At 36.6% G+C, this 13,403-nt stretch overlaps 1 protein-coding gene across 1 annotated transcript in view; it reads right to left on the bottom strand.

Annotated features, from left to right (window-relative positions):
• Positions 1-1,678, bottom strand: part of LOC128776568 (ankyrin repeat domain-containing protein 26-like) — a 49,454-nt gene extending 47,776 nt beyond the window's left edge. The window contains exon 1 of the mRNA XM_053901333.1: positions 1,576-1,678. Coding sequence (XP_053757308.1) covers positions 1,576-1,678 — 103 coding nt within the window. The remainder of the gene's footprint in view (positions 1-1,575) is intronic.
• Positions 1,679-13,403: the final 11,725 nt, after the last annotated feature.

Genomic DNA, 13,403 nt, shown 5'->3' on the forward strand with positions numbered 1-13,403 from the left:
TCTCTCTGTACTTCTCCTCACCACACTTTGATAAAATAAATATATATCCCATGGTTTATGAGGATACATTCATTTACTTTTAGTTCATTTTCTTTATTTTTTAATTGGGAAATTTCCATTGCTATTTTTTAAAGTACACTTTTTGTGTACCTTCTACTTTGCTGTTCAGTCCATCAATGAGATTTTATGTGGTTAGTGTATTTTTTGGTATAAGATTTACATGTTGGGTTTTTTTCATATATTTTCTTGCTTATGCTAATAATTTCTATTTACTTGTTAAATTGTTGCTAATACATTTGTTTCAAGGGTGTTTATAATTTTTAGTGAAAATTTTATAATGGCTGTTAATAAATTTTAATTAAATAATTTTAGCATCTTAGAGGGGGGGGGTGCCAGCAAGATGGAAGAGGAGCACCCTAAACTCACCCTGTCTCATGTTTACAACTAGATATCACTCACATCCAAATCAACAAACTGCAGAGTGATATGAAGACTGGCAGAACAGACCACAACTAAATATAGGGAAGAAGTTGTATGGAAAAGTTAGGAAGGACAGAAAAGGTGCTTGCTTGGAAGTTGCCCCCAGAAGGGATAGACGAAAGGGGAAAGTACCAGGGAGCCCACATACGGAAAATGAATTCCCATAATGCCTGGCCTTGAAAACAAGAAGGGCTGAGCTCCATGAGTTTGTATAACTGGCGGATCTTGCAGCCTGGAGCTTTAACAACCAACTCAGCATTGGGAAAGCTGGCAGGGCAAGTGATAACAGGGTCCCTACCCTTAAAGAGTACGAGTAGATGCAACACAGAAGCCACACTTTTTACAATGGGAGGGAAAGATATTTATACTGAATTTGGGGCATGTTGGGGTAATTCTCTGAGAACAAAGGATCTGTTCCATTTTCTTCCCTTGTCCCCCAGCATAAACACAGAACCACTTTCAGAGGCAAGACTGCACTGACACTTGCTACATAGCTTTATTGCAGTGTTCCCCACCCTGGAGTTCTCCTAAAGACCACCCACAACAAGACTACTGACCTCCGCCCTGGACTCAGCAAAAATTTTGTTATTGTTGCACATGTCCAACCAAGCTGCTGCCTCTGTGGATTGCAACCCCATGACCATTGTGTTTCTGGGGATCCTGCTTAGGACTTCTGGGTTGGTGCCAATTTTGCTAATGCTGTGTGCACATCACTCACCTGCCATCTGTCCCACCAGCCATTCTCTTTGCCCAGCTGCTGCACACACAGACACAAATCACCATGCCAAGCCACCAGGCACACAGATGCTCTGCTCAATAACTATATGCACAGACACCATGTGCCCCTGGCCACCATACTACTGGGATACAACCTAGGACTAGTGGCTCTGCAAATCTTACTAATGGTGTATGTGTGCCCTGTCTAGCTGGCTAGTGCACAGAAGCCAACAGCCCCTAGCCCTTGATTGTGATGCACACAGAGCCCCAGGCCACCACCATAGTTCAAGAGAGCCAGCCCAGGACTAGCGGCTCAAGGCAAAGTTTGGTAATGCTGTGCATATACCCTATTCAGCCTCTGCCCACAATGTTTCACACCTCCTACCACCACCACTACCCTTTTGTTCGGTGCCCCCCTTTGGTCACCCAGCTGTGGGGGATCCAGTTTAGGATTTTTACTAACAGCATCTTCTGCAGTCATACTCCTTCAGAATTGCTCTACCTGGATCTCATTAAGACCACAGAGAGCAAGCACAGCCCACAGCAGGCAAAGACTCTGTTGCAGATGTCTGCACTGAATAAAAGACACAATAGCAAAAAATAAGAAACACACATAGGAGTCTCCCCTGAAGTGTCAGATTCTAATGAACACAGGACAATGCACTACAGAACACTACAGGACCTCTTCTTCATAAAAATTACTCTCAAAAGCAGATAATGCAGTTAATTTTCCTAGTACACAGAAACACACACACAGAGGTAGACAAAAGGAAGGGACAGAGAAATATGTCCCAAATAAAAGAACAGAACAAAATCACAGTAGGAGATCTGAAATGAAAAAAAGAAATAAGTAATATAACTGATACAGAATTTAAAGTAACAATCATAAAACATATTCATATAACTTCAGAAAATGATGGAAATAGCAGTGAGAACCTTGACAAAGTTAAAAAAATAAAAATCTGAGATGAAGAGCTCAATAAATGATATTAAAAGTACAACAGATTGAATAAATAGTAGGATATAGGAAGCAGAGGAATATATCAAGGGCCTGAAGAATAGAGTAATGGAAAACAAACTGAATAGGTGAGAGAAAAACAAATACTGCATAATGAGATTAACCTCAGAGAAATCAGTGACTTAATCAAGCATAATAAAATTTTCATTATAAGGATTCAAGAAGGAAGAGAGAGACAAAATGTGTGTGTGTTGGGGGGGGGGAAGGGGGAAGACAGAAAATGTATTTGAAGAAATAATGGCTGAAAACGTCCTGAATGTGGGGAAGGAAATAGATATCCAGATTCAAGAGGTACAGAGATCTTCTAACAAATTCAATCCAATGAGGTCTACACCAAGACACATAGCAATTAAAATGGCAAAAAAAGTAATAAAAATTGTTAAAGGTTGAAAGAGAAAATAAGAAAATTACGTACAAAGGAAACCTCATAAAGCTATCAGTTGATTTTTCAGCAGAAACTTTTCAGGTCAGAAGGGAGTGGCATGGTGTATTCAAAGTTATAAAAGGGAAAAATCTCCATCCAAAAATAATATATACAGCAAGGCTATATTTAATAATAGAAGGAAAGATAAAGAATTTATCTGACAAACAATTTAAAACAATTCATGACCATTAAAATAACCCTATAAGAAATGTTAATGAGGAATCTGTAAGTGGAAAAAAATAACTAAGAATAAGAAAAATAGGAAAGACAAAATAAAAAGATATAAAAGATGACACGAAATATCTGAAACATGGAAGGGAGAAGAGTAAAGAATGAGCTCAAAAATAAGGGACCATCAGCTTCATATAAACTACTCTATGCAGAAGATGTTATATATAAACTGAATGGTAATTATAAACCAAAAAATAGTAATAGATATGGAAAACATAAAGAGCATGGAATCCAAGTATATCATGGAAGAAAATAAGCAAACCATGAAAGAGAGAAAAAGAAGAAAGGTTCAGAGAAAAACAAAATAAATAAAACCTTACAAAACAAATAAAACATTGCAGTGAATACATATCTATCAATAATTGCTTTAAATGCAAATGAACAAAATAGTCAAAAGAAATAGGTAATAAAGTGGATACAAATAGAATACTCATCTATACACTACCTATAAGAGATTCATTTAAGACCTAAAGACAACTACAGATTGAGAGTGAGGGGATAGAAAATATTTATCATATAAATGGATTTCAAAAGGAAGTTGAAGTAATAATATCTCTATCAGACAAAACTATGCACTTTAAAACAGAGTTCTCAGCAAGACAAAGGACACTATATAATAATAGGAGGGACAATTTGACAAGATGATATAACAACTGTAAATATATATACACCCACATGGGAACATCCAAATACATAAAATAGTTAATAGCAAACATGAAATAACTAATTGATAGTAACACAATAATAGTTGAGGACTTTAACACTCCACTTACATTGATGGAGAGATCATCCAAACAGACAATAAAAGAAAGAAACAGTAGATTGAATGACACACTGGACCAAATGGATTGAACACAAATATTCATAACATTCCATGTTAAAATACTGGAATACACATTCCTTTCAAGTGCACATAAAACATTCTCCAAAATAGATCGCACATTAGGCCACTAAACAAGTGTCAACAAATTCAAAAACATTGAAGCAATTTCATGCATTTTTATGAACACAACAGTATGAAATCATAAATCAACCACCAGATAAATCTGTAAAGAACACAAAAACATGGAGGTTAAATAACATGTATTACTAAAAAATGAATGGATAAGCCAAGAAATAATAATAATAATAATAATAATTGTAATAATCGAAAAGTACATAGCAACAAACACAAATGAAAACATTATGGTCCAAAAGCTTTGGGATGCAGCAAAAGCCATTCTAAGAAGGAAGTTTATAGCAAGGCAGGCCTATATCAAGAAGCAATAAAAAACTCAAGTAAGCAATCAAAACTTACACCTAAAGGAGGTATAAAAAGAACAATAAACAAAGTCCAAAATCAGTAGAAGGCAGAAATACTAAAGCTTAGAGCAGAAAAAGAAAATAACATAGAAACGAAAACAAAAACCATAAAACAAAAAATAAAACATATCAAGGAAACCCGGATCTTATTCATTGAAAAGATGAACAAAATTGATAAATCTCTAGCCAGACTCATCAAAAGGATGTATGTATAAGGAGAAGACTGAAATTAAAGAAAAAAGTCACCAGTGAAAGCATAAATAACCAACACCACAAAAATACAATGAAATGTACGATAAGAGGTTATGAAAATGTCTAAGCCAAAAAATTAGAATAAATGCATAAACTCTTAGAAGGATGTAACCTGTCACAACTAAAGTATAAATAAATAGAAAATTTGAACAAATGAATTACCAGCACTGAAATTGAATCAGTAATCAAAACATTCTCAACAAACAAAACCTACGACTAGATATCTTCACAGGGAATTTTCACCAAACATTTAAGGAAGAATTAGTAGCTGTTCTACTTAAACTATTCTACAAAATATTAGAAAGGAATCTTAAAAATTCATTATATGAGATATCACTCTGATACCAAAGCCAGATAAATATACCACAAAAAAGGAGAAATACAGGTTAATAGACCTGATGAACATAGGTCCATAAAACATCAACATAATATTAGCAAGCCAAATTCAACAATACATTTAAAAAATCATTCACAGGGCATGCTATGCTGGCAAAATGGAGACTGCTTAGGATTCTCTCTTTCCTCCTTTCCCTCTTTCCCCAACTCACTCTCTCTTTCAAAATACATAAATAAACTTAAGGAAACAAAGTCATTCACCACAAACAAGTGGGATTTATTCCTGAGTTACAAGTATGGTTCAATATTCACAAATCCATAAACATGATACATCACATCAATAAGAGGAAGGATGAAAATCATAAGACCATCTCAATAGATTTAGAAAAAGCACTTGACTCGGGGCACCTGGGTGGCTCAGTTGCGCATTAGACTCTGGCTCAGATCATGATCTCACAGCTCATGGGTTTGAGCCCCGTGTCGGGCTCTGTGCTCAGAGCCTGGAGGCTTCTTTGGATTCTGTGTCTCCCTCTCTCTCTGTCCCTCCCCCACTTGTGCTGTCTCTCTCTCAAATAAATATTAAAAAGTTTAAGAAAAAAAGGAAAAAGCACTTGACAAAGTACAACACCCATTCATGGTAAAAATCCTCACAAAATAGGTTCAGAAAGATCATTCATCAACATAATAAAAGTCCTATATGAAAAACCCACAGTGAGCATCATACTCATGAGGAAAAACTGAGAGCTTTAACCCTAAAGTTCTCATGACAAGGATATCCGCTCTCAGCACTTTTATTCAACATTGTACTGGAAGTGCTAGTCACACCAATAAAAAAAAGAGTGGCATCCCAATTGGTAAAAATCGAGTAAAACTTTCAAAAAATAAAGAAAAGGAAATAAAACTCACTTATTTGCATGTTACATGGTGCCATGTGTGTGTGTGTGTGTGTGTGTGTGTGTGTGTGTCACCCTAAAGACTGTATCAAAAACTACTAGAACTGATAAATGAATTAAGTAATGTTGCAGGATACAAGATTAATGTTCAGAAATCTGTTGCATTCTATACTCTAATAATGAAGCTGCAGAAAGAGAAATTTAAAAAGAATTTCATTTATAATTATAAGATACCTATGAATAAACTTAAACAAAGAGGTGAAAAATCTGTACTCGAAAGCTACAAGACATTAGTGAAAGAAATAAAAGATGACACAAGGAAATGCTCATGGATTGGGTGAACAAATATCATTAAAATGTATATACTACCCAAAGCAATCTACACATTTTATTTAATCCCTAACAAAATACCAACAGAATTTTTCACAGAACTAGAACAGAGAATTCTAAAATTTATTTGGAACCACAGTAGACCCTGAATAGCCAAAGGAACATGGAAGAAGAAGAGCAAAACTGGAGGTATCACAATTCTTGAATTCAAGTTATATTATAGTTGTAGTAATCAAAACAGTAAGGTACTGACACAAAAATGTTCTCATAGATCAATGGAACAGGATAGGAAACCCGGAAATATAGCCACAACTTTATTTTAAAATAATCTTCAACAAACCAGGAACTAATTTTCAATGGTAAAAGGACAATCTGTTCAACAATTGGTATGGGGAAAATTGGTCAGCTACATATGAAACAATGTAAATGGACTACTTCTTTCACCATATACAAAAGTAAACTCAAAATGGATTAATGACTTAAGTGTGAGACCTGAAACCATAAAAATCTTAGAAGAGAACACAGACAGTAATTTCTCACAGACATATTTCTAGATATGTCCCCTGAGACAAGAGAAATAAGAACAAAAACAAACTATGGACTATGAAAAATTAAAAAACAATACAAAACAAAACAACAAACTTCAGAACAGCAAAGTAAAAATGAACAACAAAAAAAGCAATGTACTGAATGGAAGAAGACATGTGCAAATGACATACCTGATAAAAAGGTTGAAATCCAAAATATGTAAAGAACTGTTACAGTCAAAACCCCCCAAAACAATCCAATTAAAAATAGGCAGAAAAATGAACAGATATTTCTCCAAGGAAGACATCTAGGTGACCAACAGGACCATGTAAAGATGCTCACAGTACTCATCAACAGGGAAATGCAAATCAAAACTACAATGTGATTTCACTTCAAACCTGTAATAATCTAATATTATTAGTTTCAGCAGTAGAATTCAGTGATTCATCACTGACATATATCACATATTTAACATTTCATTTGCTGTTCTTTTGTGTATTTTTGTATTTTTTGGAAAGATATTTAACTCATTGATTTTAAATAAAACTTAAATTATATATATATATATGCCCCTAGTCAAGTGCTTTTCCTAAATCTATTGAGATGGTCTCTCTCTCTCTCTCTCTCTCTCTCCATCTATCTATATCTATCTATATCTATATCTATATCTATATCTATATATCTATATATATGTATGTATACACACACACACACAAATTTGAACCAAAAATATATATTTGAAAATACAATATAGAGGTGTCTGATGGCTCAATAGGCTAGGTGTCTGACTTCATTTCAGCTCAGTTCATAATCTCATGGACTGTGTGCTCACGTTCTGCATCATGCTTTGTGCTGATACTGCGGAGCCTGCTTGGGATTCTCTCTCTCCCTCTCTCTCTGTCTTTCACCGACTTGCTCTCTCTCTCTCAAAGTAAGTTAAAAGCATAAATATAATATATAATCATAATAAATATATATAACATATAATTTAATATACAAATATATTTGTAATATATATTATATATACATACATATATACATATATATATACACACACACACACACGTGTTCACAACTGCTGTCAATACCTATCACCCATTTAACACTGCAAACCTTGCCTCCAGAAACTCTTAGTTTGTTCTGTATAGTTAAGAGTCTGTTTCATGATTTCCTTCTCTCTAAAATAAATAAATAAATAAATAAATAAATAAATAAACAAACAAACAAACAATCAACAGATATGGACTTCTACTTCTGGCATCTAAAAACAAGTTAGAAAATTGTTCTTCTTTTTTAAATTTATTTATTTAAATTCAAGTTTCTTGACATACAGTGTAGTATTGGTTTCAGGATTAGAACCCAGTGATTCATCACTTACATATAAAACTTGGTGCTCATCCTCAAAAGCACCCTCCTTAATGCCCATCACCCATTTAGCCCATCCCCTCACATCCCCTCTAGCAATGCCCAGTTTGTTCTCTGTATTTAAAAGTCTCTTATGGTTTGCTTCCCCTTTGTTTTTATCTTATTTTTCCTTCACTTCCCTTATGTTTACCTGTTGAGTTTCTTAAATTCCACATGTGAGTGAAATCATACGTTTGTCTTTCTCTGACTTATTTCACTTATAATACTACACTCTAATTCTATCCACTTTGTTGAAGATGTCAGGATTTCATTCTTTTATCACCAAGTAATATCCCATTGTATATGTATACCAACATTTTCTTCATCCATTTATCAGATGATGAACATTTGGATTCTTTCCAAAAGAGTTGATAGCACTGCTATAAACATTGGCATGCATGTGCCATTTCAAATCAGCATTTTTGTATCCTTTGGATAAATACCTACTAGTGCAATTGCTGGGTGGTAGCATAGTTCTATATTTAAGTTTTTGAGGCACCTCCAGACTGTTTTCCCAAGAAGTTGCACCAGTTTGCATCCCCACCAACAGTGCAAAAGTTTTCCCTTTTCTCCGCATCCTCAGGAACGTCTGTGTGAGGTGGTATTTTAGCATGGTTTTGATTTGTATTTTCCTGATGATGAGTCACATTGAATGTTTTTTCACGTGTCTGTTAGCCATCTGGATGTCTTCTTTAGAAAAGTGTCTATGTTTTTTTGCCCATTTCTTCACTGGATTATTTGGGTTCTTTTTTTGGGTGTTGAGTTTTATCAATTCTTTATAGATTTGGGATATTAACCCTTTATCCAATATGTCATATGCAAATATCTTCTCCCATTCTGTAAGTTGCCTTTAGTTTTGTTGATTGTTTCCCTTGCTGTGTGGAAGTTTTTTATCTTGATGAGGTCCCAATAGTTCAATGAGGTCCCAATAGTTTGCTTTTAATTCCCTTGCTTCCAGAGATGTGTCTAGTAAGAAGTTGCTGCAGCAGAGGTAAAAGAGGTTGCTGTCTGAGTTCTCCTGTAGGATTTTGATGGTTTCCTGTCTCACATTTAGATCTTCCATCCATTTGAATTTATTTTTGTGTATGGTGTAAGAAAATGGTCTAGTTTCATTCTTCTGCATGTCACTGTCCAGTTTCCCCAGCACCATTTGTTGAAGAAACTTTCTTTTTTCCATTGGATATTCTTTCCCTTTTTGTCCCAGATTAGCAGGTCATACATCTGTGGGTCCATTTCTGGGTTCTACATTCTGTTGCATTGATCTATGTGTCTGTATTTGTGCCAGTACCATACTGTCTTGATGATTGTAGATTTGTAATACAGTGTGAAGTCCAGAATAAAGTTGCCTCTAACTTTGGTTTTCTTTTTCAACATTATTTGACTATGCGGGGTCTTTTATGGTTCCATACAAAATTTAGGATTGTTCGTTAGATCTGTGAAGAATGCTGGTGTTGGGAGGAGCCAAGACGGCAGAACAGCATGGGAGATTTTTATGTGTCTCACATCCATGAAATACAGCCAGACCAACACTAAACCATCCTGCACACCTAGAAAACTGATCTGAAGATTAACACAAAAATCTGCACAACCTGAACCATAGAACTCAGCAAGTACACAGCACAGAGAGGTGAACTGGGGGAGTGAGAAGCTGTAGAAGGCAGGGAGCTGATTTTGCATGCAGGGAGAGGATGGAGATGGGGAGAGAGTATGGTAAAAGCACTCCCCTCCCAAAAGCAGCTGGAGAGAAAGTGGAAAAGTGGAAACAGCTGCAGGGATTGAACTAAAAATGGAGAAAGGAGAGGGTTTAAATTCCATTAAGACTCTATAAACAGGAGGAGTACAGAGTCTAAAACTCCACAGCTCAATACCTGGTGGTGCTCTAGTGGGAAGGGTGAATCCCCGGGAGCAGAGATGAGTCCAGAGGTCTTAGGGCCACACGGGGAGAGATGGTTCCCCTGATGGGAGGACACCTGGTAGAGGCTGTGTGGGTCCCACAAAGGCAAGGCCCTAGTGGACCCAGGAGAACAACCACATTTGCTGGTGCTGGAACAAGGTCATTAAGGGTGAAGCCTGGTGCCAGATGTGTGCTGTTATTTTCCATAATCCTTGAAATGCTGCTGCTACACTATCTTGCAAAGTTTTTCTAGGGCGGTCTGGCACCTGAATGCAGTCTCTGGGCATTGGCAGCAGCACAGTCCAGCTAACATTCCTGGGTGTAGCCAGCACCCAGCCATTGCTTGGTGAGACTCTCCTGCAGAGGGGCAGAACAGGTCAAAGCTTCAGTCCCTCAAAAGTAAGGGGTAGGGAAAAACAGCCACATCTGAGACAAAACTGAGGATGGAGGTGCTGCCTGGAGTGTGGTCATGGACTGTGTAAAAGCAGGGAGTGGACAGAAGCCAAAGACAAAGGACGGGTGCTTGATTGCTGATCAGGGAGAAGAGAGTTCGGATACTAGAGACTGGGGAGATGGGGATGCCATTTTCAGCACTCCAGAATATTTCACCCTAAAGGAATGTAATATACATACTTCTCCAGTGCACATGCAACGTTCTCTATAATAGACCACATGATAGGACACAAATCAGCCCTCAACAAGTACAAAAAGCCTGAGACAAAACATGCATATTTTAGGAGCACAACACTGTGAACTCAATATCAACCACAAGAAAAAAAAAAATTGGACAGGTAACAAATACTTGGAGACTACAGAACATTCTACTATAGAATGAATGGGCTAAACAATAAATTTAAGAGGAAATTAAAAACCTCATGGAAGCCAATAAAAATGATAACACCAAAACCCCAAACCTCAGGGATGCAGTAAAGGTGGTGAAAGGAGGGAAGTATATAGCAATCCAGGCCTTCCTAAAGAAGGAAGAAAGATCGTAGATGCACAACCTAACCTTACGCCTTTAAGAGCTGGAAAAAGTACAGCAAATGAGACCCAAAACCAGCAGAAGAGAGGAAGTAATAAAAATTAGAGCAGAAATTAATGCTATCAAAATTAAAAAAAAAACAAACAGTAGAACAGATCCATGAAACCAGAAGGTGATTCTTTGAAAGAATTAACAAAATTGACAAACCACTAGCCAGTTTGATCAAAAAGAAAAAGGAAAGGACCCAAATAAATAAAATCAAGAATGAAAGAGGAAGTGATCACAACCAACACAGCAGAAATAAAAACAATACTAAGAGACTATTATGAGCAATTATATGCCAATAAAATGGGCAATCTGGAAGAAATGGACAAATTCCTAGAAAAATACACACTACTAAAACTGAAACAGGAAAAAATAGAAAATTTGAACAGACCCATAACCAGTAAGGAAATCGAATTAGTAATAAAAAATTTGCCAAAAAACAAGAGTCCAAGACCAGATGACTTTATAGGGGAATTCTACTAAACATTTAAGGGAGAGTTAACACCTATTTTCTTGAATCTGTTCTACAAAATAGAAAAGGAAGGAAAACTTCCAAACTCTTTCCATGAAGCCAGCATTACCTTGATCCCCAAACCAGAAAGAGACCCCACTCAAAAGGAGAACTATAGACCAATTTCCCTGATGAATATATATGCAAAAATCCTCAACAAGATATTAGCCAACCGGATCCAACAATACATTAAAAAAATTATTCACCACAACCAAGTGGGATTTATACCTGGGATGCAGGGCTGGTTCAATATCCACAAAACAATTAACGTGTTTCATCACATCAATACAAGAAAGGACAAGAACCATATGATCCTCTCAATAGATGCAGAGAAAGCATTTGACAAAATACAGCATCCTTTCTTGATAAAAACCCTCAAAAAAGTAGGGATAGAAGGAGCATACCTCGAGATCATAAAAGCCGTATATGAACGACCCAATGCTAATATCATCCTCAATGGGGAAAAACTGAGAGCTTTCCCCCTAAGGTCAGGAAGAAGACAGGGATGTCCACTCTCGCCACTGTTATTCAACAGTGTGCTGGAAGTCGTAGCCTCTGCAATCAGACAACACAAAGAAATAAATGGAATCCAAATCGGCCAGGAGGTGGTCAAACTTTCGCTCTTCGCACATGACATGATACTCTACATGGAAAACCCAAAAGATTCCACCAAAAACCTTCTAGAATTGATTCATGAATTCAGCAAAGTTGCAGGATATAAAATCAATGCACAGAAATCAGTTGCATTCCTATACACCAAAAATAAAGTGACATAAAGAGAAATCAAGGAATCGATCTCATTTACAGTTGCACAAAAACCCATAAAATACCTAGGAATAAATCTAACCAAAGAGGTGAAAAATCTATACACTGAAAACTATAGAAAGCTTATGAAAGAAATTGAAGACACAAACAAATGGAAAAAGATCCCATGCTCCTTGGTAGGAAGAACAAATATTGTTAAAATGTCGACACTACCAAAGCAATCTACATATTCAATGCAATCCTTATCAAAATAACACAAGCATTCTTCACACAGAGCTAGAAAAAATAATCCTAAAATTTGTATGGAACCAGAAAAGACCCCGAATAGCCAAAGCGATCTTGAAAAAGAAAACCAAAGCAGGAGGCATCACAATCCCAGACATCAAGCTGTACTACAAAGCTGTAATCATCAAGACAGTATGGTACCAGCAGAAGAACAGACACTCAGATCAATGGAACAGAATAGAGAACCCAGAAACACACCCACAAATGTATGACCAACTAATCTTTGACAAAGCAGGAAAGAATATCTAATGAAATAAAGACAGTCTCTTCAGCTAGTGGCGCTGGGAAAACAGGACAGTGACATGCAGACGAATGAACCTGGACCACTTTCTTATGCCAAACACAAAAATAAACTCAAAATGGATGAAAGACTAAATGTAAGACAGGAAGCCATCCAAATCATTGAGGAGAAGGCAAGCAAAAACCTCTTTGATCTTGGCCGCAGCAACCTCTCACTCACCATGTCTCTGGAGGCAAGGGAAACAAAAGCAAAATGAACTAATGAGACCTCATCAAAATAAAAAGCCTCTGCACAGTGAAGAATACCATCAGCAAAACTAAAAGGCAAATGATAGAGGGGGAAAAGATATTTGCAAATGACATATCAGATAAAGGCTTAGTAACCAAAATCTATAAAGAACATATCAATCTCAACACCCAAAAAACAACTAATCCAGTGAAGAAATGGGCAAAAGACATGAATAGACACTTCTCCAAAGAAGACATCCAGGTGGCCTACCAACGCATGAAAAAATGCTCGATATCACTCATCATCAGGGGAATACAAATCAAGACCACATTGAGATATCACCTTACTCCTGTGAGAATGGTTAACATTAACAACTCAGGCAACAACAGATGTTGGCTTGGATGCGAAGAAAGAGGATCTGTTTTGCATTGCTGGTGGGAATGCGAAATGCTGCAGCCACTCTGGAAAACAGTATGGAGGTTCGTCAAAAAATTAGGAATAAAACTACACTATGACCCAGCAATTGAACTACTAGGT

The sequence above is a fragment of the Panthera pardus genome, unplaced genomic scaffold (assembly GCF_024362965.1).
Source record: "Panthera pardus isolate Hobbes unplaced genomic scaffold, ASM2436296v1 HiC_scaffold_1, whole genome shotgun sequence".
Lineage (NCBI taxonomy): Eukaryota > Metazoa > Chordata > Mammalia > Carnivora > Felidae > Panthera > Panthera pardus.